General features: G+C 47.6%; 1 protein-coding gene across 1 annotated transcript in view; it reads left to right on the top strand.

Moving 5' to 3' along the window:
- Positions 1–2,947: 2,947 nt before the first annotated feature.
- NFAM1 (NFAT activating protein with ITAM motif 1) overlaps positions 2,948–10,888 on the top strand; it is a gene marked incomplete at its 3' end in the record, with an annotated part of 11,570 nt that continues 3,629 nt past the window's right edge. The window contains exons 1-4 of the mRNA XM_009573535.1: positions 2,948–3,002; positions 5,292–5,630; positions 6,700–6,809; positions 9,409–9,507. Of these exons, the coding sequence (XP_009571830.1) occupies positions 2,948–3,002; positions 5,292–5,630; positions 6,700–6,809; positions 9,409–9,507 (603 nt within the window). The remainder of the gene's footprint in view (positions 3,003–5,291; positions 5,631–6,699; positions 6,810–9,408; positions 9,508–10,888) is intronic.

Below are 10,888 nucleotides of genomic sequence, written 5' to 3' on the forward strand. Positions count from 1 at the left end.
GAGTGAAATTAATGGCCGCTTTCCAGTTACAAGCAGAAACTGTTGCTAGCACTGGCCCAATCCTGTATTTAGTCTCAGGAAGTGATCAGCATTCGCTGCATCAAAGAAAGGACCAAGCGGTACAGATCCTGGCCAGTCTGTGCTGTGGCGGGGCTACAGCTGGACAGGCAGTTCCCTCCTCGTCATGCAGCAGGGACCAGCTCACACGCAGCAGCGTACTGTGTAATGCATGAGTGAAGGTCATACAATGACCTATTCCTTTGGAGCTTTGTAATTTATTTCCTTTGGCACAGGTATCCTGGTTAGTTCCACCTAAGTTTCGGGGGGATCCGTTCAGCCCCGCTACAGGCTGATAATAGAAACACACAACTTTCCAGCTTTTCCTCATCTTCCTCCCATTTATGTCTCCAGGGTTAAAACCCAGTCCAGAATCCCCACACCAAATTGAATTAGAATTTAACATTCAAAGAGTCAGGCTCCCTTTAGGCTCTAAGGAACAGAATGTCATCCTGTCTCGCAGTTAATAGCTGCTGGGTAGTCGTTTCAAAGCCATTTCTTTTCAGTGAGCTCTACCATAGCAAATTCCAGCAGTGAATGTATTTCTGGCCTGGCCATGCCTCTAATCCCACAGCTGAGTCTTACATGTGATCTCTTTTGAAATGCTAGATCTATATATTTTTTTTAAATTCCAGGCAGCGATATTTCTAGGACTTGGCATTTAGAGTGGCAACAGGCTTGTTTATAGGAAGAGAAGGGAAAGGACGGAAGGAGGATGTTGACCTAGCAGCCCTACAAACCTACCGCACTTAATCCACTTATCGCTCTGAATTCCTGCAGCAGATAAATGCTGATAACAGTTAAAACACATCACTGACAGGAGCAGCATGTTCTGTCCTCTAGAAATACATCAATGCTGGAAATTGCAAAGCTGCGCGCTACCATGCGGATGAGCGTGATATAAGAGCCGAGGAAGCCCTCACTGTTCAGCAGAGTTCTTCCACAGGAGGGTAGTAAGCCCCCTTCTCCCTCCCTGCCCAAACTACCTTGAGATGCTGTGCAGGCCTCAGAAATGCTGCCGAGCACTGTTGTAACCCCACAGCGCCCCAGAGCCACAGCTGCCTGATCTGTGCCTACATATCTGAAATACCAAGTGGGCCCCAAGTGTCTTGTTACCGCTCTTGATTGTCCTTGCTGCTCAGCGTTAAGACCCGCAAGGAGCGATTTCCAGCTGAGACCAGCCCCGTGCAGCTCACATCAGCATGTCTTGGGGAGAGGAGTTGGTTTTGGCTAATCTGAGCTAAACCTTCCCTGGAGGAGTGCAGCTGCTGCACCAGCCTTGCAGAGCCACACAAAGCCACTTGCTCCTCTCCCCATCTGTCAGGGCTCTCAGCAAGGTATCGCAGCCGTCCCTGGGCTCAGGGGGCCACAGCGGCTGCAGCTGTGTGCCACCCCCTGTGTCAAGACCTCTTCCTCCTGAGGACCTGTCCCAGGCTGAACAGGAGGAAAAGTGCTGTAAAGCGAAGGATGCTTTGGAGCAAACCTCACTCCTACAAACTCTGGAGGGATAAAACAACCGATAGAGAGTGATTTCAACTATGTGCTGTTTACAGGCTCATCTACCTTCTTAGGTCTTTCCCAGCATGGCCATCCCCCACCAGTCTCCACAGGCCAGCACCCCATGTGAGCGGGCACCCTTGAAATTGCAGCAAAGTGCTTTCTTGTGGACAGTGCAAATGTCTCACAAAAAGTGTGAAAGGAGGAAGCTACCTAGAGAGAAGTGAAGACCTGTCAGACATCAGGGTTTTTTTTGTCAGACGCTGCTCAGCTGTTGCATTGCAGATGTCTTAGCTAAAACCAAGCTTTCGTCGAAATCAAAGACTCTTCATGAGTATAGGCGGCAGGATCCTCCCACAAAGAGAGAGTTTTCTTCTTCAAAGGGCTCTCCTTAGATTTCCCTACTATAGATTTCTTAAGGCTTGCCTGCATTGCGAAGCTGATTCAGAGCCAGCATCGTGTGGATCTGAACCATCACAGCTGTTAGGGATGTCTGGTTGTTCTCACTTCTGGAATATGAGTGCCTTCCTCCAAAGTGACCTAGCGGAGGAGTTGGCTGCGAAGGGAAGTTTTGTGCGGTCAGGAGGACAGTGGAGCCGATCCTCTGTACTGACTGCTGGTGCGGGTACTTGTTTCCCATGTTGAAAGTGATCCCACACTTGAGTGTTCACATAAAGGAGGAGTTTGACGGTGCTACTCTGCCCTGAACCCACACCCTGTGGCACTGCTCAGTAGCTTCCCCATGTGAACAAAGCACTCAATTAAGATAATTTAAAGTAAGGTACCCTTATTCCAAAACCTGAATGGTCCATGCAGTGAGATAATCAGGAATAGCTGTTCCAAAACAACTGTGTAAACAAATCCTTGCAAAATTATGGTAAAAATCCCACTGTGCCACTTTTAAGCTTGTCCATCGCTCCAGAGTCAGTTGAATCCTTCACTGAATTTGACCACATTCACCTCAAATGGCCTTGATCTGCATCAGTCAAAGCACATTTTTTTCCATATTCCAACATGGGGCTTTGGTCACCGTGGAAGGTGACAAAGTTTGCTTTAAATGTGTGTGATATGTTATGGTCATCAGGAGACAAAGCTCGACGTGTTAAAGAGCTTATGGTCTAATCTTTGGACACTCACTGGTAGGTGTAACACCATCGCAATAGTACAGAGAAATGAACCCCAGTGTGGGGAGGAGTCTGACCAAAAAGCAGAAGAGCCTGCATCTGCCAGGAACAGCTTGCCAAAAGCAGTGTGTGTTCATCCCACCCATCCCTTCACAAACGGGAGGGGATCAACCAGCTGCCCGGGCATGGAAATACCTGACAAACCTCCATCTCTAATGCCTTTTGGATCTTCGTATCTGGTTGCTTTCTTACAGCCTTTGACCCCCATCATGGCCTCTAATCTAAAAGTCATCTTCCTGTTTCTTTGGTTGCTTCAGTGTGGAGGTAAAAAAGCGTTTTTAAATTCCTTTTGTTTACTCTCACATTTGTTCATATTAGAGCATTTCCAGCTGCTATCTTTTGCTAATTTCAGAGATCCCCTCTAGGAATTTGCACGCTGCTGCTATTTCTGTCTTTTAAGCGTTTCAAAGCTGAGAGAGAGAATCCTCAAGAAAGGGGGAACATGGGAGAAGGGTTAGATAACCTAAATAAAATGGTTTGGCTTTTTCCCTGGCATGTTCTTCTCAAGCTAATGGCTCCTGGGATACTGTAAGAAGATGGATCTCTCCTCTGTTTTTTTACAGCAGTGCTTAGCCATGTCTTGTATAGAAACTATATTCATGTGTGTTCTACTGGTAGAGATGAGGAGAAGGATGATGAATGATGAATGATTTTAGAAAATAAGGCCCAGAAGAGACTGCTTGGGTCATCACTCCCACAGTGTCTGCAGGATTTTCTGTTACCGTCTTTCCATAATATTATATCTAGTGTACACAGGACTGTGCACTCACAACAAATGAGCATGTCCCTCAGGACTGTACTGTATCCCCGTTGCTTTTAAAACTAAGAACCTTTTTCTAGTGACATAACCTAAGCTCTTCCTTACTCTCAGGCTATTGTCCCTGGCTATGTCATCTGTAGAGGATTTTCCTTAATGGATGTTACTTCCCAACAGTCCTTTCTGGACAGTGGCTATGCCCTCCCTCCATTATTGCCCCCCACAACGCTTCCTCAGTGCTACTGTATCCCCGTTGCTTTTAAAACTAAGAACCTTTTTCTAGTGACATAACCTAAGCTCTTCCTTACTCTCAGGCTATTGTCCCTGGCTATGTCATCTGTAGAGGATTTTCCTTAATGGATGTTACTTCCCAACAGTCCTTTCTGGACAGTGGCTATGCCCTCCCTCCATTATTGCCCCCCACAACGCTTCCTCAGTGCTCGGCATATCCGATGCCAAGTCCCGCTGTGCAGAGGTGATGCTGCTGTGGCGGTGCAGCGTTAGTGCACGATGGCAGGAAAACAAGCCTGGCTGTGCTCTGGGACAGCTTTAATGCCTTGTTATGAGCCTGTTCATAGATGCAGAACCCCAGGGAATCCCATCAAAAGCATGAATGGAAAAGCCTGCCCATCCCCTACTTTCTCTCTCTATTTTTTTCCCCTCTCTATTTTCATGTCTCTGAAAGAACCCTTCATTTTGTCAGAAGACTTGTGTGTAAGTTTCCAGTGCCCTTTTTTAAAGACAACAATAGTTTGCATGGGCCTCCTCTTAAGTTGCATAATGTGTGGTGTTATGTCAGCTGCCAAACAAATAGATCCAGAGACTGCTGGATGTTAAACCCAGATTTGGCTGGGAAGCCAAAGACGTCCTGTACCCCAGGCTCCTTACTAGCCCGTGGCTTACTCTTAGCTTTTTTTATTTTTTATTAAAAAAACAGGGAGTGAACTATGGTGTGGTTCCCCACCCCATCTCTGCTTATTCTCTTGTAACTCCCGACATCACTGTCTATGAATTGCAGTGATAGATCACTTTCAGCAGCCCTGTCTGTGTAAGGAGGAAGCACATGAAGGGCATGATCTCCCTTCTCTCTGCCTAAGATACTGTCACCTATAGATACTTAAGATCTGCAGTCTTCTGCAGATAGTTCCCATATCTAGCATCGAGTCTTGTGCTTTGCTGCCCGTTTACGGCAGCAAAAGTTTGGAGTGATTAAACTGTGCCTTATTTCTTATGGCCCTGGTGCTGGCCCCCATGCAGAATATGCAATTTCCTTCCTCATTCGTGCTTCAGAAATACAGTCCCACCGATAACATCTGCTTGCATACAGCACCTTCACTGGCGCAGAGTCGTCACACGGGCACATGTAGACGCCCAAGCAGAGGTTTGTAACTCAGGAGTTTCAGGAGATGTCCGGCTAGCGTTTGTCTTGGAAAATTGCTTTCTGTTCATCCGCTGTAAATACAGTCTCACGCCACTGCAAAATCCGTTCACTTCCTGCTTCATTTCCTGTCTTTCTGCGTGCTGGCGTTGTACAGAGGAGCTCACGAGGGAAGAGGGGAAGCCTGTGAATGCAGCAGGCTATCGCAAATCACACAGCAATTACCTAAGAGATGTGGCAGATCACACAGGGCACATGCTCTGAATCACTCAATTTCTGACAAGGGCCAACACTGCGTGCTACGGTCACGCTTCCTGACATACGGTTATTTTCACCGTGTGATCCTGTCTTTGGGGCAGCAGTCCTCTCCTGACTTAAAGTGATGTTAGGTGACTGCTAACAATTATTACCCTTACAGGGGGAAATGTCGATGTACAGCAGGAACCTCCAATCCAGGTTGCACTGCTCAAGGAAGGAATATCCATCCCCTGTAAAGTCATCTTCCCTTACACGCCGAAATACACCAAATTTTCAATCTTCTATTACTGGATTAATTCACTGGGCCAGAAAATACCCATCTATAGTAGGTCGGAAAACGTAGCCGTCCCTTCTGGAAAAGAGAATAAGACTGCTACCATATCTTATGACCACAGAATCACGCCACTTGAAAACACCTCTTCTACTGGCACATACTACTGCGACGTCAAATGGAATGACATCCAGAAAATGGGAAAGGGAGTGTTTGTCCTTGCTAGAGGTAAGTGAACAACCAGAAAGAAAGGGCAGGTGGTTAAAAATCAGCTGGATCTGGCTATGAAAAGACGATCTTTGTTCTTCTTTTCCTCTACCCAAACACACTATAAAGTCAGGTGGGAATAATACTTTACGTCCAGTAGTTAATGCCATTGGAGTTGAATGCGCTTTACACAGGTGACCTGTGCTACCGTCCCCAATGCACAGATGGGGACATGAAGATGCAGTAATTTATATCTGCCCTGCCGCAGGCTCCTGGGAACAGCAGGTGTAAAGTCAGGGTCTAACCAGGGAGCCTGGGCACTGCGTCAGAGAGTGCTTTTAGGTGTCAGTGCCCAGGACACAGTGCGGTTTGGCCTTTAGCGGTGTGACAGAGACAGTTGAACACAAGGTTAGTGGTTAGGGTGCTCGCTATAGTCAGATGTACAGGGTAGGCGCTCACCGTTAGGGGCTCACAAACAGGTTAGGGGCTCACTGTAATCCTTTTCCATGTGGTACAAGGGGTTGGTTGTTCATTAATGTGCAGACTGGAAAGCAAGGGAGAGCTTCGGGTCATGGTAAGAGGAATGTTACAGAAAAGTGATAAGGACATGCATGCTGCAAACTGGCTGGATTTGCATTACTGAATGCTGGATATGAAAAACTTCTTAGAAAGTGTAAATGCAAAGAGCCGTGACGAAAGAGCTTTGCTACACTGGTCAGAGGATGCCTACAGTACCCACCCTGCTAGTTTGTGTGGCCTGTGTACTTTCCACCATCTGCCTTTCTGCCCCTATCACTAAAGACCTTTGCCAGCCTCTAACTACCACCTTTCTTGGCTCTCATAGTTATGTCATCTCCCTCTAATCTACATGAAGTGCAGCTGCTTATATCCTGTCTCTTTTGCGTGATTCTTCAGCTGCCCCCTGCTCTCTGGTCAGTCAGACTAGGTTTTGAAGGGTGCGTGTGTCTGTGCCACTATATTCTGTACTGCTTCTGTATTTTAGCTCTCTCAAGGCTCTTTCCAGGGTTAAAAATGCAGCAGGATTGTAACTTCCACTCACACTGTGAATCTTTGGCCTTCTTTCTTACAGGTACAGGATACGTAGAGACCTCTTATGGGTGGGAAATCCTCGTTACCCTTACCAGTCTTCTTGCTGCATTGAGCATCACCGCAACAGCTCTGCTTCTGTGGAAAAGAAAGGCAAGTTATAACCAAATAAAAAGCAATACCCGACATGAGCCATTCTAGGAATTTACTTCACTTGCTTCTAACTTGGCTGGATTGGAAGTCCCCATACTGAAATTTTCCATGCTGGGTGTCTGCCTCAGGTTTATTTTCTTTTCTTAAGTTCAGCCTTTCTGAGAAAAAAGATTACAGGAAAGACAAAACGAGTCATTGATTTGTCCATTAAAGAAATTCTGGTAATCATTTTGACTCCGGCATGCTCTGCTTTAGAGCAAGGATCTGACACAGGGCAAGAAGTCTTGCTAGCAGTGTGCTGACCCTGAGAATATTCAAGGAGATGTAGCCTTGTGATGGGTCTTCGGAAAATTGCAGTTTGTGCATGCTCAGTTGTGGCTCTCATCAATTTAGCAGCTCAGTTGTCTAAAGGAACCCCTGTGAGGCTGCCTTTCCACGTGGTGCCAGTCAGACAGGTAACATCCTGTGCACCCAAGCAAGTCTGTTGCAGCGCTGGTGGCAGGAGAAGGGCAAGACTTTCCCTGTTTCTAATCCTCTTTCAAGGTGGGGGCTACTCTGGTGCAATGGCACGACCTGATTGCAAGGAGACTGTGCAACTGTGTTGCTAAGCCATGGCTTGGACACCATAGAAGAAAACAATCTGCAGTGTGGAGGGGATGAGGACCAGAGCATGTGTTTGGCAGAGAAAACATTAAGAGAGAGAGTGAGAGGGGAAGGTCAGGACAAGGATCCCACGGAAGCCTGTGTGAAAGTCCCGAGTAACTGGAAAAAAAGAGAGAGACAAAGACCTGAGGAGCAACCTGCTTGAGCTGACTGTGCTTTCAGCAGAGGTGGATTGGACTAGACAATCTCTAGAGGCACCTTCCAACAGCAGTGATTCTGTGGGGCTGGAAGAAGGAGCCTTGGGAGGGAAACTGGGACTGGAATCCAGAGCGAGAAAGCACTGGAGCTTGGAGGAGGGTGTTAAGACTGGACTGACAGGGCCCCTCAGGTGAGCAGACCAGTGGCACAGGTTGGGACCAGCTGGGTAAGGAAGTGGAAGCTGGGATGAGTAGCTGAGGGCAAAGAGGAAACCAGGAGCAGGGAAGAAAGGATGTAGAGAGCAGGAGAAGAAAAGCAAAAAGAAGGGCTGAAAGATCTGGATGAAATGGCGGCCCTGTGGAGAAAACTCTGGAATCGTGATACTGGAATCCCTGTTGTTTGGGGAAAACCTACTGCTCCATTAGTACTGCTACCCTCAGGCGTTCAAAACAGCATCCTCTGCTGTTCCCAGAGATCTCAAGGCTGGCTTAAAAAAACCTGATGTCTTTTAGAATGTAATTTGGGGATTGTTGTTTTCTAGGTAGAGTATCCCCCACATTTACTCTTTCAACCTGCTCTCTGCCACCATAAGAGCAGACTCCCTGCATGCATTGTTATGTGGAGGCTGTGCTGCTGGTACAGTCCTATGACTCCAAGGAGCATCAGGCTTAGGCACACACGGTCAGAGATCATGAGGTTGAAAACAGAATGGCAGCAGTTGGCAGACCTGCTAATCTCGTGAGACTTACCTTTCAGGCAATCTGATGGAGGGGGAAGGAGTGTAAGCGGCAGAGTGACTAGGCTGGAGGCAGGCACCCATCTCTGCTTGCCTAGACAGTGTCTCCATGGGGATAAGGAGGGAGGCATTGTCACGACTTGCCGATTGGCATCTCTAGGTTTTGAGGTGGGCCAGCATGTCTCATACCTACAGGCTCTCCTTGGGGCCGGAAGAGATTGTGCAGTCATTACATTTGCCCTCCTGCAGAACACAGCCCATATTTCTCACCACAGCTTGCTCAGACCTGCTGGTTTAAAAATGTTTATCTTTAAGAGAAGCTATTTAGCATCCTCCTTAGTTACTAATGGACTGGAAAGCAGTTCATCGTTTTCATGTGATGTGAATATAATCATCCCACTTCTTTCCGAATTAAAACAGAGATACTTAGCAAAGCCTTCTGCCTTTTCTGCCTCCTCTCTTGCTTGCTGAGCAGGGCTAACCCTTATCTGTGCAGGAATGGAGCGTCTTCAAGGAGAACTCATCCGATGCAAGAAATGCATCAGAGGAAGAGACCTTCTTCCTTCAACTCCATGCTGGACTTGCACATTGGTGTATCACTGACTATATGTCATCATTAATGGTCATCTGGTGCTCTTCTCTAGACTCTGCGTATTAGCAAAAGCTAATCCTGACAAAAGTCACTGCATTTTGCCTCTCTGAAATTCCCCCCACACTTTGAACAGGGCCCTGCTTTACTCCCTATCCTACAGCACCATTGTGTGCTCTTAAATACTTATACCCTCCGTCCAGCTAAGTTTCAGTGGTGGAAGTGATTTCTATGTACACACAGAGCCCAGTTCTTCTTTCCACTGCTCCAGTGTAAGTCATCAGACTCCTCCATTTTACCCTGTGGTGAGGAAAGGGACCGGCCTGCGTTGTGCAGAGAGTGCCAGCACTCTTTGCTGTGGAAGCACTCAGGGTGTGCGAGCGGCTGGCTTTGACATGACATTGGTGTTCACTTCATCTTTGGGGAGATGGCGTTTTCTCCAAATGTCCCATTTGGTGTCTTGTCCTCAGCAGGTGTTATGCCCTAGAAGGAACCAGCTAAATATCCTGAGACAGCAGGTGGAAGCGCTGCCCCCTTCAGCCAGCCCACCCCCACCACCTCCTGTGTATGACGTGAGTACCAGAATCGCCCTCCATCCCTTCTGTCCACATCATGGTACAACCCTTCCTTTCCCTGCCTTGCCGTGGTACAGACGATGCCAGTATCGTGATGTGAAATGTAAGCAATACCTGCATACCAGCCTGGTACTGGTGACCTTGCTCCTGTGCTCTGCCCTGCTTAGCTCCCCTCAGGACTGCGCATGTTGCGCATCTCCATCCTGGTCCCACTCGTGGCCTCCCCAGTGCCAAAGCCTTGCACCATGCCCTGCTGGGCAGCACCCCTCCCTCTGCCAGCAGCGTGGCAGCACAGAGTAGCAAGTGTGGGGCCAGAGAGGGTTTCTGGTGGTAGAAGTAGAAGGGTCTCCAGAAGTCAGGAAGGAAGAGGGGATCTCAGCCCCACTTTGTACTGTAGAGTGTCTCAAGGACATGCCCTCCCCAGCTGGAGAATGATGGCTCAGGAAAGGGGCAGAGATAAGTGCTCCCCACAGCAACCCCAGCTGTTTAGAGCTCCTGCTGTGACACCTTCACTGGTGTCAGTGTCACAGACCACTGCAGTCCTGAGCAGACAGACCAGCTCTCAGGGGGAAAAGAGCAGGAAGAAAGTGAAGGGAGTCTCTTTTTTGGAACATTTCCCTTTTCATTGCATAAGATCTCCTCCTTTTTCCATTTCTCAAACTGGGGAACGCTGACTGCTCCCACTCCCTGAGCCCAGTAGTGGCAGCGTCATAAGTAATAGGATTGGAGTGGCTCTCCTGAAATTTCAGGTCCAGACTTCAGCTACCTCAAGTAACCATGACCCCTAATCCCATTGACAACCCATCCAGCTCCATGTAAAATGGATTCCCTTTTCTCCTTTTACTCCCATGGGAGGGCTGCTCCACTAAGAAGGGAAGGGTTTTTTTTTCCCCTGTGATCTGTGGGACAAATGAGGAGGAATAAAATGAAAGTGAGTAGAGAAGGACGTTGTCTGAATATTAGGAAACCTTTCTGACTGCGAGGTCTATAAGGGCTGGAAAAATCTCTCCAAGGAAAACCTGTAAGCTCTGCTGCATTAATCATTTAAACTAAACAAAACAAAGCCCTGGAGAATGTACTACAGAGAGGAGCAAAGCTCTGCCAAGGAGGCAGGAGACCTGAAAGGAGGCAGATATGAAAAAGACGATGGGCCTCCTCCCTTCTTATTCTCACTTCGCAGGTGGGGGGGCACCGTTTTGTGGCCCTTTCATTTTTGGAGTAGAAGTTTAAAAGAAAGCACTGTATATTGTATGTGATATATTTATTCTGGGCAAAAAGCAATGCTTTGGGTAAAGGCGGTTGCAGGTTATAAACCTTTTCATTTGTATCAAGTAATTTCTTTTTAATTCGGGCTTATAAAAATCCGAATGGGTAGTTT

Source organism: Fulmarus glacialis, unplaced genomic scaffold (assembly GCF_000690835.1).
Source record: "Fulmarus glacialis isolate BGI_N327 unplaced genomic scaffold, ASM69083v1 scaffold29982, whole genome shotgun sequence".
NCBI classification, from domain to species: Eukaryota; Metazoa; Chordata; class Aves; order Procellariiformes; family Procellariidae; genus Fulmarus; species Fulmarus glacialis.